The following is a 16472-nucleotide window of genomic DNA, read 5'->3' as shown; positions in this document are numbered from 1 at the left end:
CTTCCCTAATGTAAAGAAATTTATTTCATCTACTATTCTTGTGAATCTTATTTGATACTATACATCAAACTTCACTGAACAAAGAATTAAAAAAAAATCTCAGATAAACAAAGACCCTGAAAAGGTAGAGACTGTATATAAGTAATTCTGAAAGTTGTCCCAAGCATGAAAGCATTGTAAGAAAATATTTCATCAAGGAAGTTATGAAAATATAAAAGCAATATTTTAAAATAGAGGCAAAATCAAGATCACAAAGCCGTGGTAGCTATTTTTTTAAATTTTTATTAGTTGGGATCCAATACATATATAATTCTGTATTTAAATCATGTCAAGTAGAATTGTACAATTGTTCCCACAATCAGTTTCCAAACAATCTTTTTCTACACGGATTCCTTGCCATCGTCTCCCTTTGACCTCCCAACACCACTGAGCTCTTCTTCCCCCACGCCCTCAGTCTGCTTGCTGTCCCTATCGATTCATCAATCCTGGGTTTCATAGACTGAAAAACGGGAAAGCATATAATACAGCTTCATGAGCACAACCTCCATTTACATAAACCTCTGAGATACATTCCAATATGCAAAATCAAAAACTGAATACAAACCAAAAATACAGAACACTTTGAAAACCACATCAGCTCTGCCTGCATTAAAGGGGGATCTAATGACAAAGTTTTAATTGTTCAGGTCAGATGTATGCCTTTCATCTTCTAAACTCCTCTCCCCCACGCACTCATTAAGTGACCACTTTCCTCCCATCCCTCAATTTTAGACCGGGGGGGGGGGGGGTGTGGAGTTCTCTGGAAATTTAGTCCCTGCTAGTTCCACCAGTGAATCTTGGGCTCCCACTGTCCTCCATTGCCTCCTGCACCTGGATTCTCAGTTTAGACTCTGACACTGATCCCTCCTTTGACTTCCGGTTATATGGATTCTAATCCTCCAGTGACTGATGATGGTGTGCTTCCTCCATGTGGACTTAGTTGACATCTCCCTTAGATCGCTGCTCGTTTGGAGACAAGCATTTAAGACCCCAGACACTATTTTTATCTGATAGCTGGGCACCATCTAAATTCTTTGCCACTTTTTACTATTAACACCCGTATCTTCTGTGTTCCCTTCCCGGGGGACAGTATTGAGCAGGGCCATGATGTTAAGAACTAATTATTCTATAATTGGAGGTGGGATTTAGTGAGAGCCCCAAACCCATTCCTGGATCTATGCTTTAAAAATTTTTTTTAATTTGCTGTACCTTGGGAGTTAATACATATGTTGTGAGATAGCTATTTCTAATGTAGAACAGATATTGAAATGCCACAGAAGAAATGAAAAGACCGATGTCCTGAAGTGTTAATCACAAGGACGGGTAGCCTTCAGTAATGCAAGGGACGTAGCCAATTAACTTACCACCTACTCCAAAGGAAAGAGATTATCTCCTGGAAGAGTTTAAGCACCATTAGCACATAGCTCAGACAAGGGTTAGTGACATGTCTCATTTCAGTAGCGAACTATTTCAACGGTGAAAAGGATGTAGGAATCAGGAGCATATTCTGCTGTGATTCGAGGTAGTTGGCACTTTCCCGGACTAGAAAAAAAATCATACGACACGTAAAATTGATGACTTAATCAAGTATGTTCTAAAAATAATGCATGCTTAGTCAACTAGCTTACCAGCTGCAACGACTCGGGGGTCCTCGTGAGATTGATGCCTCCCAGCTGCACGGCTATCTGGACTCTCATTCCACCAGAGAACATGAACTGCAGAAATAAGCCAAAAATAGATTCTAAAGAAGATACGAACTACAGAAAAATACATCAAAGATGGTAAGTCTTGTTATTTAAGTAAAAAATATCTTACTGTCAAGATTTGAGAGCAATTGTCAGAGATTTGGGAAATAAATTTATAAATTAAACTGGTTTTATTGATGAAGAGTAGGCTGGGAAGGTAAATAAAGTAACAGCTGAAAGCATAATCAAAGCTAACCTCAAGTTTTATAACTTTCTACTCTATTATAAAAAGCAAGATTATAAAGAGATTGGGTTCACTGTAGAACAATTTAGATACAAAGAGAAAGTAAAAATACGCATAATCTTAACCTCTCAGAGAAGACATCTCAATAATCTATTTTCTTTAAAAAGCATAAAATCAGTTTACGGTTATACTAATACTATTCTTAGTAACAAGATTTTTATTTTTTTACTTTTTAAAAACTAATTTTAAAATGGAGATTTGGGTGCATGTTTACAGAGCAAACCAGTTTTCCATTCAGCAATTCATACTTATTTTTGTTTTATGACATTGATTGCTGTTTCCTTGTTTCACTGATTTTTTTTCACCTTTGCACTGGACGGGAAAAGAGCAAATAGTTGTACCTCGTGTGGTCATTCTACTTTCGTCCTTGTGTTGACATTTCCCTTCTTCTTTCTCATCCCTTCTGTTTGGTGTCCCTGGGCAGATGCTGCCCTTTTGATCCTGTGGCTGCTTGTCCTCTGGTGGGTGCCTTCCGAATGTCACTGCTCACATTACGGGTTAACCTACTGTTTCAGTACAGATGGAGTCACAGAGGAACATACACCTCCAGGCTTAAAGGATGTCGAAGGGCCACACTCTTGGGGTCTCACTGGACTCTACCAGACCAGTAGGTCTGATATCTTTTATGATTTTGAGTTTTGGTCCACATTTTCCTCCCATTCTATCCAGAATCTCCTATTGTGATGAGAGCGGTCAACAGTGGTAACCAGGCACCATCAAACTGGTTTTACTGATGAAGTGAAGGCCAAGGAAGTCGAAGTAAAGTAACACGGTTGACAACGGAATCTTTGGTTTGCAGAGTTGTGTAGGCGAGGGTTCACCTGGCCTATAAATCCTTTGGAATAATTGTTTCCTTGTTTTAATTTTTTTTTTTTTTACCTCTGCACTGGCTAGGAAAAGACTAATAGCTGCACCTCGTGTGGCCACTTATCAGCGTTGATGGCCTCAATTGCTACTCACACACAAGTAAGATTGAGATCACTGCCTTTGGAGTTTCTATGCCAATTGACCCTAGTGTCCTCTGAGCTGAAGGTCGTGAACTCCTAGGCCTAGCAACTCATTACCTCCTGGTGTTTGGGTAAAGCCAGGGCGCTTTCCCAAGACTTGTCCCCTGTATGCTCTGCTCTATGCTTGGTTATACCAGGGGTCATCAAACAGCTCAAAAACCAGGCATGGATTTCAAAATATTTGGAGGCCAAAATAAACTCATACTAACTTGTTATAATACCTCTGAACAGGATCTTGTTTAAAGCACTAAGAAGGGTAAGACCTCAGTTTGAAAAAAAAATCCTCTAGAAGAGCAACCTGAATTATGCTAAATTGGATCAAGAATAAACACCAAATTTATAGTGATGCTTGGGTGGAAGAATGGTGAAATCACTGGTGCTTTATGAAAAAATTTATGAGGAAAGGTCCCAAAGAAATCTAGTTTCCAAGTGGATAACTGGTTTTAAAAAGAGACTAGACGATCCTGAAGATGAAGTCCACTGCAGGAAGTGTGGCAATTCACAGCAGACACAATAGCCAGCATCATAGACAGGCCAACTGGTCCAGCTCACACAACCCTGACTGAAAATTAAACTCTCTGCTCACTGGGCAACAAAACTGTTGTGCCCAGATCAGCTGCAGATGATAGCAGAGCTTTCAATAACATTTTTAAACAAGAGGGATCAAGATCCTGAAGATTTTCTTTGGAAAAATTTAACAGTAGATTGATCATGGCCTTAGCAGCATGATTCTGAAGACAAAGCAAGGTCTAGCAAGAGGTGGAAATTGTCTAGTGAAAGCAAAAGCAGACTCGTTAGGAGCAAAGATCATGGCAACGGTCCTTGGAATTCTCAAGGCATTTTGTTTGCTGACTTTCTGGAAGGCTGAAGAATGGTAAGAGTTTGCTCATTGAGTGTTTTTAGTAATTTGGCCAAGGCCATTGAAGAAAACACATCCAGGAGAACCTCATCGAAAGGCCTTCACCTTTTCCACGCATTTCTCTCATCAAACAAGGGCACTATTGCAAGAGTTTCAATGGGAATCAGTAGACATCCACTTTATAGTCCTTGCTTGGCTCTTCCTGCCTTCTTTTTGTGTCCTAACCTTAGAAAATCTTTAAAGGGCACCCGCCGTTCATCTTCAGTTAACAATGTGCAAAAATATAATGGACAAATATACAACCATTGATGTAGTCAAATTCCCAAGACCCTCAGTTCTTAGAATGGACTGCGTGGCTGGTAATAGCTACAATACGTGACTTGATGGAGCTTCTGTCGAGAAATAAGGCTTATATGTTAATCTTTGATTCTATTATTCTATGAATTTTTGGAAGACAGCCTCACATATAAAAATATCCTTTAGCAAACCTATAAAAATTACTGTGTAGTTCCATTCCCCTTCACTTCAACTTGAGTGTCTGTGTTCCATTCAGATTACAGTGAGTAATATTGTACGATGTGTTGGTAAAAGCATCTACTAAACAATGTATTTTCTGTCAATACTATTAATTTTTAATGACAATTAATTTGTCCTTATAGAAGCTTACAAATACATAGGTAGCACTAAATATTTTTTCTTTGAAATTTTCCTTATCTATACATGTACACCATAATACATATTTTCTAGAAGTAATGTTGCTGGGGAAGACAATGGCAAAAAACACACAAAAATGAAGGTTTTTGTTTATATTGCCAAATTTTTCTGGGGAAAAAAATTAAGCCCATATGAACCTAGGAAGTATATGATTACTCATTTTTCTTGATCTTCTAATACTATATTTACATGCGTCTCTCTATCTCTATCTCTATATCTTTTCTAGGTTAAAAATAATTAACATTTTTCCCCATGAACTTTTTGAAGCTACTTCATATATACATATACATTTTTATATATATACATACACACATACATACACACACACACACACACACACACACACACACACTCACATAGAGGCAGTCCCCAAGTTAGGAATGTCCGCCTTACGGACAACTCCTATTGGCTCTTTAGGACAGGGCTTTATCAGTTCCACCATGGCTGATGAAGCGAAACGGCCCCAGAGCAGCATTTTTAACAGTCTGGGTGACTCAAAACTAACTGGAAAGGGGAAATCACAGGTCGAAGTGCTAGGAAGGGAGACTCACCGAAGAGGCACAGTGAGACTTTTTAGGGGCCACACACATTCAGGCAGCACAGTCGACTGTCATCGTTGAGCATTATGTAAATTTGCCCCCACTTTCAAATGACTGAACCAACCCCTACTCCAAAACCAAATCTACTGCCATCAAGACCATTCTGACTCATAGCAACCCAACACAGGGGTTTCCGAGCCTCTAAATCTTGATAGGACCAGGTAGCCTCCTACAGTGGGTTTGAATTGCTGACCTTGCAGTTAGCACATCAAAGTTTATCTGAAAATGCCACCAGGGCTCCTTGAACCAACCCTTGCTCACAACAAATTCTTCAACCCAAGTACCTTCACTTAGTGCATGTGCAGCTTTTACATCATTAAAAAGGTTCCCAGCCTTTTCTTGCCCTACAGTATGACTAAATGAGAACACAGACATATAAGGAAGTTCCAGGTTACAAATGCCATCAGATCCTACCTGGGCCTCTATGCATTTGGAGAACAATTGGATCACACGTTTTTGAAGCCTCTTCATAGATAAGTAAATTAGGAAGAAACAGACCAAAACATTAAAGAATTGTCTCTTAGTACTGCAGTGGGAAATGAGTATTTTTCCCTTGTGCTTGTCTATTTTTAACAGCTAGAGAGTTTACAGTACCGCTGCTTCAGAAACATGTTCTGTTTTGTTCCGAATCAATAAAAGTACATTCAGAGAAAAATACAAAGAAAAGGGTAGATTCTTTGGATTCCTTCTAGCTTTAAAAAATGTACCATCATTTTGATGCACCAGGGAAAGCAGTTAAGCATTTGAAAAAGGCTTCATAATATGTAAAAAAATGAGATGTCAAAAAGAGTTTTGGAGTCTTCACAATTACAAAGAGCCAAAAATTGGGGCCTATATCATAACGAGAAACAAATATAAAAGCTGATTAGCAGGTAATAACATACTTTTCAGTTATCAGATGAGAAAAGAAATTTTACCTCTGTTGAGTTCTCCATATTCTGTGTGGAAAACTCCAATTAGTTTGTTATACTGCAGATTCACATGGCAATGAACTGCCTTGTGAAATGCATCAGCCCACAGAGCTGGTCCACCAGGTTTCATCTGAAAAGTAACCAGTTCGTAGACTCCTAAAGTAGGGAGAAAAATATTTTTCAGAAAATAATCAAGCACCTTCTAATCACGTTTAGTCTGATGCCAGTGGAAGGTGAACCAACATAAGCAGAAGTTTTTCCAAAACCCCCCTGTGCATCAGAGAATTGTGTTCCCCAGTGTTTCTGAGGGCTGGTTTTCAGAGGTACAGTGCTAGGACTTTCTTCTCAGGTACCTCTGGGACCATTGGCACCTCTAATCTTTCAGTCAGAAGCCAAGTGCATCAACATTTTCACCTCTGGATTCACTCATATTTATGTTGTTTGCTGTTGATCCCAATGCAAGAGAACCTCTGTGCAGTGTTACAAGGCTGCGACATCTTTGGAAGCAGATCTTCTAAGACTGTTTTTCAGGGTACCTATGGGTGTGTTGGGACTACTAACCTTTAGTAGTTGAGCATGAATTCTCTGCCTCACCCAGCGGCTTCCTATGCTTTTGTCCCGTCAATACACCATTTTCCACCTACCTACACATTTTCGCTGCTCCCAATTCCAACTTCTCAACCTTCCTCATCCTTTCAACTTTATAAAACACAGCTAAATAGAGGAGTCCGAGTAGTGTAGTGGTTACACATTGGTCTGCGATCCCATGGTCCAGTCTGAAATCACCATAAGCATTCCGGAGAAAAAACTGGCTTTCTACTCCTATAAACAGTCAATCTCAGAAACTCACAGGGGGTCACTGTGAGTCCGCATTGACTCCATGACAATAAGTGTGGAATTTTTTTAAGCTTCAAAAAAATCAGTACGATCCCATTTGGAAAAATATTTCACTATTTGATGCATAGTATTTTAAGAGATGCCCTAGTGTGGAAAGTAATCAGCTGATCACCAAAAATTTGATGTTCACCCCCATCAGCTGCTCACTAGGAGACACTTCAGTCTGCTTCTGTAAAGATTGACATCCATGAACACCTTATGAGGCAGTTGACTGACCTAGAGTTCCCATGAATTGTAACAGACTCGACAGTACTGGGTCCACGTTTGGTTAGAAGGGGTCAAAACTATTTTTATCTCAACAATGGCCACATTCTTGTTGCAAATTGGTACTGAGTTGATTCTTACTCACAGCGACCCCACAAATGCAGGTGAACTGCAAATTTTCAAGTCTGACCATCTCCCCAAACTTTTTTTCTAGTGGACCTTTACTTTTCATAGGTTAAGATCTTTAGATATTTTACTCATCAATAGACAGTGACGAAGGAACTATCTACCTTCTTTTGGAGGCTTTTCTATTTTGCACCATGGTACCAGGTAAGTAATGTCACACACTTGTTTATCCATATGAAGCAAATTGGGAATGAGGAATTTTTCTTGCCATTCCTTATCTTTGGCCAAAGCTTTCCGAACTTCAGCTCGATGAGCAAAATTGTCTATGTAAATAAAAAGAGAAAAATAAAAATCTTCGATTTAAAAAATGTCCTGTTTTGAGAAGTTCGTTAAATTCAGTAAACATACATAGATCAGACATTCAAGGACTTTGTACTGTACAGTAAAACCAGAAAAAGCTAGAACCTGCAGAAAGCAGAAACCTGTCAGCAAAGGAAAACCCAGTAACTTCCACTGAGACCGGATAGAATGGCGAGACTCTCCCAGTCAGAAAACTTCCAAGACCCTGAGAAATAAGGCAGTTCTACCCCACTCTGGCCTTCAGAGTTCACTGTATCCCAGACAGATTAAGATTAAAGATGTGTTATTCGCCCTGAGGTTGCTCAGTGTCTAACAGGAGAATACAAATGTATACTATTAATTAGCAGGCCAGATAATGAATATTTTAGCCTCTAACACTCAAGTTATGACTCTGTGTGTCCCAGTTCCCTAATCTGTGAATTGGGGAAATAATACAATGTTCATCTCCAGAGTTGCTATAATTAAATGAATTGAAAACAGTACTTGATAGCTAGTTAGTCCTCAATTTTTAAATTAATTTAATAGATGCATGAAATTTATAGTGCCAGATTAGAGACCAGGCTGTTTTCTCTTTTGGCGCTAGTTCTGGGGAATAGTCTGATTAAGGCACACTTTGAATCAAATGTAGCATAAATGATGGCACACTTTAGGCCTCTTCTCCTTTCACCACATTCTTTCCAAATACCATATGTAGTTTTCCAGCATGTTTTTAATGCAGTTTTTGTGGTAAAATTAGGTGCCTCGGCTGATATTTGGGTCAGGTTATACTCAAGTATTTATCATAAGGCCACCTCTTACTGTCACCCATTTCCCCATTTTATTGTTTACATTATACAAACAGGTATATAAAAATGCAAATGCCTAAAGGCTGAACTACTATTAGATCCTCATAAGATGAATAGAAGTGTTTATGTGAGGGATCAGGTATATACCTTAGAGATTGAGCTATTCATGTTAAGGATATGATGGGTAGTCCTCCAAAAAAAGGAGTTGCACTGGATGGAACAAAACTTTTAATGCATGCATTTGTCATGCTAGGAGAGCATGGAGTTAGTGCACCCAGTGGCATTGCCTGGGAAAGTTCTCTCTGGTTACTGAGTTTTTTCATAAAAGCAGTTTTGCTTGAACCTCGTTTCTTGTGATGGCCAATTTAAGAGAACAGTGTGTGGCTGTGAAAAATTTTTTCCTGCTTGGGAAAAATGCCACAAACTGTTGTGATGTTGAGCACAACTTGTAAAGACAGCACTATGGGAAAAACTCAAGTGCATGTGTGAAATGTCGATTGATGACAAAGCTTGTTCTAGATGTCCATCAACTTCCCAAATGGACAAAAATGTCGACAAAATTCGTGCACTTCTGCTCCAAGACTGACGACGACAGACAACTGAAGAGATGGGGAAGTTATCTGAACTATCTTGGAGTTCGGTTCAGTGAATCTGAGCAGATTTGGGAATGAGAAGAGTTGCTGTGAGATTTGTGCCTCGGGTTCTGACTGACCAGGAAAAACAGCGTCGACTAGAAACAAGCCATTCTTTGAATGAACAGCTCCAAACAGCGTTTCTGTCCAAGGTCACATTGGTGAAGAGACATGATGCTATTCTTATGACCCTGAGCCCAAACATCAATCAAGCCAGTGGAAGATTCCATTGCCACTTTGCCAAGTGAAATCAAAGACCAAGACGATTTCATATGTATTTTTGTTGTGAGAGGGACAGGGCATTTGGAGTTCATCCCCCAAAGTCAGGCTGTTAATGAAACTTTCTATTTAGAGGTTCTGAAAAGATTGTATAACAGTGTGTAACAAAAAAGGCCTGATTTGTGGCAGATGGGGACTGGTTTTGCCACTCCAACAAAGCACCTGCTCATGCAGCCATCTGTTTTTGGCAAAACACAGCATGCCCGTTGCCACACACTCTTTACTCACCTGACCTTGCTCCATGCAACTTTTTTGTTTCTGCGAATGAAGAGGGACATGAAAGGACAGCAATTTGATGACACAGACGACGTGTCATCATGAGTTTAGAAAATGTTTCCAGGAATGGATTTGACAAATGTATTATGTATACTGGAGAATACATTGAAGGTGATAAGGTTGTTGTTTCATAAAAAAATGTAAATACATAGCTTTGGGTGGGTAAAGGGAAATCCAGGGGATTTTTTTTTTTTGGTATCCCATAGTAGAACGAGTATTTTTAATACTAAAGTATGTAAGTCTATTAACTTTGGATATGATCACCAAATATTAAATGAAATTAAAAGTTCTCCGGAAAATACCAAGTCATATTGATTGCCAGGCAGAGACTAAAGTACTAAATATTCTAGGCCTTCCTGTCACTTGTTCTACTACTAAGCTAGAAGTAGGTCAGTTTTAATGTGGGCAGAATATCTGATTCCTTTGTCTTCATCTCCTAAGTCTAACGACAGTGAATTTTCTGCAGCTTTGGGCATAGAAATGAGATAAAAGTGCTCCCCTAAACATGACAGAACGATTTAGTCTCAGAATTGGGTGAGACCTTACAAGTAAACAGCAATCCTCTTATCATTTTCTACTTCTCCAAAGCTCTATGACCTGAATTACTTTACTAAGACCTTGAGAGATCCAATCAAAAGTACAATGAGAAGAAATAACTTCTTTTTTTCCCTTTTGTGATACTACCACACTTGGGTTCTTACAAGCCTTGCTTCAGTTCTCATAAGCCATTGTTATAATAAACCATTCTTAAAACTTGAGGACTAAGTTTAGTTCATAACATTGTGATTTGAGCTAAAAGAATCCATATTTTCCTCTTTTTGATAACATAATGGGTTGAGCGGGAGCTTATTAAAGGTGTACTACAAGTTTTACTTTACCTGTATGTATTTACAAAGTAGAAATTTAAGAGATAAATCTCATGTTATAGCTAACAGAATTAAAATCTGTATAGAACCCTAAGACTGGATGATTCATACCGTACTTCCAAATATGAAATACTTTATTTGTTCTGCCTCCGAATTCTACGCTCCAGTAGCCAATCAGTTCAGAGTGAGCTGTCCGAAGATGAATGTATTTCTTCATATTTTCTAGGAACTCATTCATCTTTGAGGGTTTAAGGTAGTAAGAACGAAATTCATAGAATGTCCCATCGGACTGTCTGGGGCCTGAGGCAAACGATGAACACACCTGAAGGAAGGAAGACAAGACACATTTAAATAATTTGGGATATGTGACAAACAAACGTAAACACATTGTCTCCACCCAGTGTGTTAGTGAGGAGAACCACTCCAAGGGGTCGACTTGGCTGTGATGTTTACAGAAACTAGGTGGGTGTGAGCCACCGACCTCTATGATTGTAGCTCACTGCAAGCCACCTGTGCCACCCAGAGGCTTTATTGGTGAAGTAGGATTTATTACAATATGTAACAACCAAGTTTGAATCTGGATACGAGGGCCACTCAATAGAATGTAACCCATGTTACCAATTGGCATCCCATCCCGCATCGCGATGAGTCACGATGGTAGTGAGTTGAGTTACTGCAAAAGATCTCTGTAAAAAAGCTAAAAAACAAACCTGTCACTTGGAGGCCTAAGGTGCACCTGATCCAAGCCATGGTATTTCAATATTCTTCACCAACACCATAAATCAATTCTGTCATGAGTACGTTGGGCAATGAATAAATGAATGGATTTCTCTGATTTCTGGTATTGATGAATATTGAATACCATGGACTGTGAGAAGAGCAAATCCATCTTGAAATCCAGTCAGAACACTCCTTAGAAAAGAGTGTAAGATATGACAAAATAATAATTTATAAATTATCAAGGGTTCATGAGGGAGGGGAGAGGAGGAAGAAGTGAGGGGAAGCTGAGGAGCTGATACCAAGGGCTCAAGCAGAAAGCAAATGTTTTGAGCATGATGATGGCAACAAATGTACACATGTGCTTGACACAATGGATGTATGTATGGATTATGATAAAGAGTTGTACAAGCCCCCAATAAAATGATTTAAAAAAAAACGAGGCTAGTAAGGCTTTGTCTCCTGTACTTTGGACATGTTGTCAGGCGGGACCAGCCATGGAAGATGGACCTCCATGCTTGACATTGTAGAAGAGAAGGTAAAATCCTCAACCAGATGGATCGACGCCATGGCGGCGACAACGGGCTCAACCTGTTTTAGCACTTAAATTCTGAGGACTAGGTTTCTGGAAGGATAGGAGGTGCCATCGAGTCACCTGCGATTCACGGCGACCCGACAGACAAGGAAGGAAACACGGCCCAGTCCTGGGGCACCCTCATCACAGGAACAAAGCCCTGCCTTGGAGACAGTGCTGCCAACCGCTCGTCTTCGGAGCATCTGCTCCCAGAGGAGTTGCTCTTTCAGGTAAAAGTCTGAATGCACCTCGAGGTACGCAGAAACGGAAACAATCAATCAAACACCTCTCGGCTGCATCAGCCTAGAGCAGATGGACGGCCCAGGCTAAACCACGCAGCGGTTTCGGGTTTGCTAGCAGGTTCCCGACCCCGGTTCTTCCCCAGCCGGACCCCGGGCCTCCCCTTCGGGGTTCTCTGCAGATGCTCGGCACGGCGCCGCTCTTTGAGGGTCGTTGGTTCGGGCACGACCGCTGCAATTCCCTTTCCGCCAGCGCAGCAGGGGACGGTGCCCCGTAAACCGGAAATCAATAGGGGAACCGCCAAAAGAGGGTTCCCCGGGCCGGCGACCCAGCAGGGCGCCCCGTGCCGCAAGGGCCCGGCACCTAAGCCGGAGAAGCGCGCAGTCCACTGCGGCCGGCCGAAAAGGAGGCATTTGACAAGCCGTGCTCCTCACCGAAGCCGCGGGGTCCCCTCAGCCGGAAGACCGCCGCGCGGAGAGCGCATGCGTCAGGGTGCGCGGGCCCCGAACCCCACCCCACCCCAGCGCCCGGCGAGACGCCCCAGAGGCTCCTACCTGAAGCGCGGCCGGCCGCGCGGCCAGAACCCTGCTCAGGCGGCTTCGGAGGGCGAGCATGGCGAAGCTTCCAGCGCTGCGGACACGGGCAGCCCGCCAGCGGCCTTTCCCGGACTCCTGGACCGCGACTGCACTCGCCGCGGACGCAGCCTGCGGGCGGGGCCTCGAGGAGGGAGCCCCGCCCATGACCTGGGAGGCGTGGCCTCAAGACCAGACTTGCCGTTGGCTTCTAGGACCTGTGGGTGGGGCCTCGAGGAGGGAGCCCCGCCCCCGACCGAGGAGGCGTGGCCTCAAGACCAGACCTGTTGGCTTCTAGGACCTGAGTGAAGAGCGTTTTTGTGTCACGGGACCTGCTGGTCACCTTTCAGTTGCTCCAGATTCGTTGCCTCCTGTGTCCGAAAGGGTATCAGAATTCACTCAAATGCTGAGATCCGTCCCGTTATGCAGCCACCACCGCATGTGCTTCAGCGGCAGTTGCCTAAAATGGGTTGCTGTGTGGGAGTCCATGCATGTTTGTATGTCCATGGAGAGGGGTGGGTGTCTGGAGATTGGATGTGTGCACACAAAACTAGGGAGTGTTTTGGAGGGAGGATGATTTGTAATCCCTGGTGGTTGTCCTGGACAGGGATCCTGCATGCTGGCTGGTGCAAACTCACTGCCATGGAGTCACTGCGGATTCATTGTGACTCCATTCCCCTTTGGCCAAGTGGGTTACTCGTTGGTTGCTAACCACAGGGTCAGCAGTTCAAAACCACCAGATTCTCTGTGGAAGAAAGATAAGACTTTCTACCTGCATGGAGTTAATCTCTGAAATCCACAGAGGTAGCTCTACTCTGTCCTATAGGATGACTCTGAGTCAGAACTAACTGACTCGTAGGGAAGTTGAATGGTACAAATGGGTTGCTTTTTGATGAAAGGATCCACTTCCATCAGCAGGCCCCGGGGAGAAAGGTCTGGCTGGTTGCTGTGTAGCCAAGGAAACCCATAGGGCTGAAGTCTACTCTGTAGCAAATGCGGCCTCGGTAAATTAGAATCAACCTCACGGCAATAACGACGAGCTTGGTATTTTTGTGTGTGAATGTGAATAAGTGAGATAGGGTGTAATACAGGCAGTCCCTAGATAACAAATGGATTGCAAACAAGATCCTGTTCACGTGTGTAGGAATTTGGCAGGACTTTGAACTGATTCTGCCTGACTCAGTCCTGGCATGTAAGTGTCACTGGAAAAGATTCGAATTTTTTAAAGTTCCAGTGAATCGGAAAGGGAACCCAAACAGGAGAACACAATGGGTCAAAGACTTGCCAGAAACACAATCTCCCTGTTCCAGAAGGATGCCAGTGTACTGTATAGCAACCAAGCGTCTTGTCCTTGGAGTCCCACTCAAAGACAGTGGCTCCCCGTGCAAAGATGGCCTCAGAGCAGGTTGCTTTGAATGCTGTGTGAAGGTGCCACAGCCCCATCAGTAGTCCCGTCTAATGCAGGAGGCTCCTCGAAGGTCCTCTCTGCCTCTTTCAAGTCTGCCATACCAGTGCTTCAACCTGGAATTTTCCTGCCCAGGGTAGTGTGCAGAAATTGTAAAATCTGGGGTTCTTTACCGTTTTGCTTTGTGGGTCATGGCAGGACCGGTTTAAAGGTCAAGTAAGGTTGCTCTGAGTCAGAATGGATTGGCTACCAGTGAGTTTGGATTTTTGGAGGATATAGTCCAGGGACTGGACAGCTTGTGTACATGTGGCAAATGCCAACCAACTCGGCCTTCATTATTTGTATTAAGTGCATTCTCAAATCCCATTGCCAATTCCAGCATGACTTTGAAAAGCTCCTAAGAATGCTCCTAATAAAGCTTAAATATACCAGGAACTCAAAGGAATGAGGGCCCCAAGTGAAAAATTTAAAAGCCAGATGTAAACATGCATAGTTTGAAATGATGTCATTTTCTAAGTCTTAAAGCAAAACAGCAGAAATTTGATACAATACTTCCTATCCCTGATTCCTGGTCCTTAGAATAACTACGTTCAATATATTTAAAGTATTTTTAAAAATTTTATAATCCTAAATAATAGACTCATTCTTCTTCTTGATTTTTTTCAGTTATATTGAGTATCTACTAAGTTCTAGGATTTCAGTGTCTTGCGTACCATTCCCCCCAAATACACTTCCCTTCCCACATCTAACAATGGTTACATCATTTGTCACATTCTTTGTTAGTCACATTACTGACATATAGTCTCAATGTTTTACTATTCTAATTAATACTTGTGGTAGTTACATAATCTGATGTCAATTTCAGAGGATTGTGAATGAAGGGGTGGTGTCTGGCCATTCAATCAATATATAACCAATGAGGTCTCTGTATGGGCATGGTCTTCTCTTGAGGATTCTGGGAACTGCAGTATCTCCTTGGAGGTGGGAGACACTTCTCTCTCCCTGCTCACTCCCTGAGAAAAGTTCTACTGACAGGACACATGACGCTATGCCCTGGCAGCTGGAGAAGCCCTATGGGAGCCATGGGGAAAACCCTGCCAGCTCTGAGATGGTTCTATTGCCACTGGATCCAAAAGACTTTGCACCCACTGGCATGTGATCTTCCTGCATTCAGTGTCATTGCATGTGTTTTGTGAGTCAGAAAAGGATTTTATAGATTGGTATCAGACATATTAGCTAATCTCAGACTTATGGACTTAATGGGGACTAGACTGGGATGTTTTCTCAATATTCAGTTGCTCTTGTATATAAAGCTCTTCCACATATAAATATGAGTCTCTCTGGATTTGTTTCTCTAGTCATCCCAGACGAACAAAATAATGATGTGATAGAAACCCTTGAAGTAATATTGCTTCCATTATTAGGCATAAGTGATTATTACAATACTTCACCTAAATCTATCTCTTCAAAAGAAGGGAAGGGAATCCTTTTAAAGTTGGTAATTTCAGAAGGGATGCACCAGTTTTTCCAGAGACGTCTCATCTATCCCTAATCAAGTAAAGCTAAACGATGATTTTTTTTATACGCTTTGGGCTTTTTGTTTGTTTCCCTGAGATTAACGATTTCTTCACAAATTCAACACATCAATTGTTTTTGTCATCACCAGGCACTTTTCCAGAAACTGTGTACAATGGTGAACAAAAGACAAAGTCCTTCACCTCTTGAAATTTATCATTTAAGTTGGTGAAAAAAAGAATTAAAGAAGAGAGAAAAAAATCACAACCCAAGATCTCCTCCATTGTTGGGGTGTCCATTCTGATTCCCCCACATGTGTTTGAGCAGAACTCTGTTTCATAGGGTCTCCAATGGCTGACTTTGGGGAATAGAGCCCCAGGTCGTCTATCCTGTAACCCCTATGAGTGGACCTCTTGGTTAGCAGTTGAGGGTGCTGCCTATACCCACCCAGGACTCAGGAGATAGACCAGGGGCTGGACATGCAATGCAGAAAAATGCAGTAGGATAGGGGAGAATGAAAGAAGTAATGTGCAGTAGCAGAAGTTGTTAACTGTTTCTCACTATGCATTCTTAAAGTTCCTTTTTTGTTGTTGTTTTTCAGTAGGGAAAGTTCTTGTCTTGTTTGATGTGGCCGTGGGACTAAGTCATGTCCAATGGGCTGCAAGTGCCAATGCATTTGTGACTTCCCATAAGTGACCTTAAAGTGGTGGAGGAATTAGTCCCCCACTTAAAAAATAATTTTATTGGAGGCTCTGAGAGCTTTTATCACAATCCATACATACATCCATTGTGTCAAGCACTTTTGTAATATGTTGCCATCATAGTTTTCAAAACATTTTTTTTCTACTTGAGCCCTTGCTATCAGCTCATTCCCACCCCGCTCCACCCTTCCTCACTCATGAACCC

General features: G+C 41.8%; 1 protein-coding gene across 1 annotated transcript; it reads right to left on the bottom strand.

Moving 5' to 3' along the window:
* Window positions 1-266: 266 nt before the first annotated feature.
* Window positions 267-12795, bottom strand: NIPSNAP3A (nipsnap homolog 3A). Its single transcript, XM_075560257.1, has 6 exons — window positions 12629-12795; window positions 10655-10865; window positions 7510-7668; window positions 6125-6274; window positions 1668-1754; window positions 267-1581 (listed from the first exon to the last, which is right to left on the bottom strand). The coding sequence occupies exons 1-6, from the start codon at window positions 12686-12688 to the stop codon at window positions 1505-1507; spliced, it is 744 nt and encodes a 247-aa protein (XP_075416372.1). The 5' UTR covers window positions 12689-12795; the 3' UTR covers window positions 267-1504.
* Window positions 12796-16472: the final 3677 nt, after the last annotated feature.

This window comes from Tenrec ecaudatus, chromosome 10 (assembly GCF_050624435.1).
Source record: "Tenrec ecaudatus isolate mTenEca1 chromosome 10, mTenEca1.hap1, whole genome shotgun sequence".
Lineage (NCBI taxonomy): Eukaryota > Metazoa > Chordata > Mammalia > Afrosoricida > Tenrecidae > Tenrec > Tenrec ecaudatus.
The sequence above is the reverse complement of the archived record's forward strand: the minus strand, read 5'-3'. Positions and strand labels throughout refer to the sequence as shown.